Raw genomic sequence first — 1,494 nt, 5'->3', positions numbered from 1 at the left:
GATAAGGAGTCAGTCAGGGCAAATTCGCAAGTGACCACAGAATCCAGGAAAGATGGCTTCCTTTGAAGCAGGAGGAAACAAGGAAACAAGGATCCAAAAATATTTCCATTGTTGTCTGAGGAAAAAAGAATCAGAATCCATACTGGGATTAAAAAGTAAACTTTCCTTTCCAACATAAAAATAATTCCTGAATTCTACTAATAATTCCAAAGGTGAATCTGATCCATTTTACCTCTTACACTCTTCTCAGCAGCTTCTGGATTCCCTGCTTGATCTCCTTGGTTCTCACACCATAAACAATGGGGTTCAGAGCTGGGGGGATGAGGTGGTGCAGGATGTTGAGCAGGATGGGGACATCTGGGGGAATCTTCTTCCTAGCCATGTTAGTGATGACCAGAACCAACAGGACTGTGCTGAAAAAGAGGATGAGGATGAAGTGGGAACCACATGTGCTCAGGGCCTTGGCTGCAGCACCCTCAGCCTTGATCCTTAGCACAGCTTTCAGGATGAAGGAGTAGGACAGAACAATAAGAATAAGGTCAGAGCCCAGTAGGGTCCAGCCTGCCACAAACTGGTAGAGCCGGTTGAAGGTGATGTCATCACAAGAGAGTTTGGACACAGACAGGTTAGTGCAGATACAGTTCTTGATGATGTTCTTTGCACAGTATCTGAGTCGAGAAGAAAGAGCTGGAACAGGAAGAGAAAAGAAGCCATTCCGGGCCACAACAAATATGGTAGCTTTAACCACAAATTGGTCAGTGATTATGGATGGGTATCTCAGTGGGTGGCAAATGGCCACATAGCGGTCATAGGCCATGATCATGAATGTACAGGACTCCATGGTCAGAAAACTATTCATGATGAACATCTGGAGGAAGCAGGCTGAAAAGCTGATGGACTTGAGATCAAACCAGAAGATGGCCAGGACCTTGGGGATGACTGTCAGGCAGAGTACAATGTCCAGCAGGGAAAGGAGGCTAAGCAGGTAGTACATGGGCTCATGCAGAGAGACCTCCAGCCAAATGGTGATCAGGAGGGTGGCATTGGCCCCCATGGCCAGGAGGAAGAGGAGGCTGAGGGGCAGGGACAGCCAGTGCTGCCAACTCTGGTAGTTAGGGAAGCAGATGAGGAGAAATTCAGAAACAGGAGCAGTGGAGTAGTTGCTGGGTGAAGCCATATAAAGTATTCTGATCACGCTGGAAATTCAGAGTTTCTAAAAATGTAGGACAAAATATATTTTAAAAACTACATGTTCTAGAGTAGTAAAACTTGGTTTTCCATTGAGGCACTTAACCTGCCTCAGTGAAGTTCTCAAACCATCATTATTATTGCCAGCTTCATCATCACTATCAATCATTGCTGACACTTAGCTGAACACTCCAGCTCTAAGCTGAATGCTTTAAATTATTATCTTATTTCATCCTTAAAAAAAGCTTAAGAATATTTAATAATGATATCTTAATTTCACAGTTAATGAAAGGGTATAGGCAAAAG

General features: G+C 44.1%; 1 protein-coding gene across 1 annotated transcript; it reads right to left on the bottom strand.

The window, feature by feature from the left end:
- Positions 1-235: 235 nt before the first annotated feature.
- LOC122914233 (olfactory receptor 56A4) lies at positions 236-1,198 on the bottom strand. Its single transcript, XM_044260865.1, has one exon. It carries the CDS (start codon positions 1,175-1,177, stop codon positions 236-238), a length of 942 nt encoding a protein of 313 aa, XP_044116800.1. The 5' UTR covers positions 1,178-1,198.
- Between the last annotated feature and the right edge of the window lie 296 nt (positions 1,199-1,494).

Source organism: Neovison vison, chromosome 7, assembly GCF_020171115.1.
Source record: "Neovison vison isolate M4711 chromosome 7, ASM_NN_V1, whole genome shotgun sequence".
NCBI classification, from domain to species: Eukaryota; Metazoa; Chordata; class Mammalia; order Carnivora; family Mustelidae; genus Neogale; species Neogale vison.
This window is presented reverse-complemented; position numbering and strand designations above follow the sequence as displayed.

What these genes read in the sequence shown, in the direction of transcription:
- LOC122914233 (XM_044260865.1), bottom strand. Translation starts at nt 1,177, where the DNA reads ATGGCTTCACCCAGCAACTACTCCACTGCTCCTGTTTCTGAATTTCTC.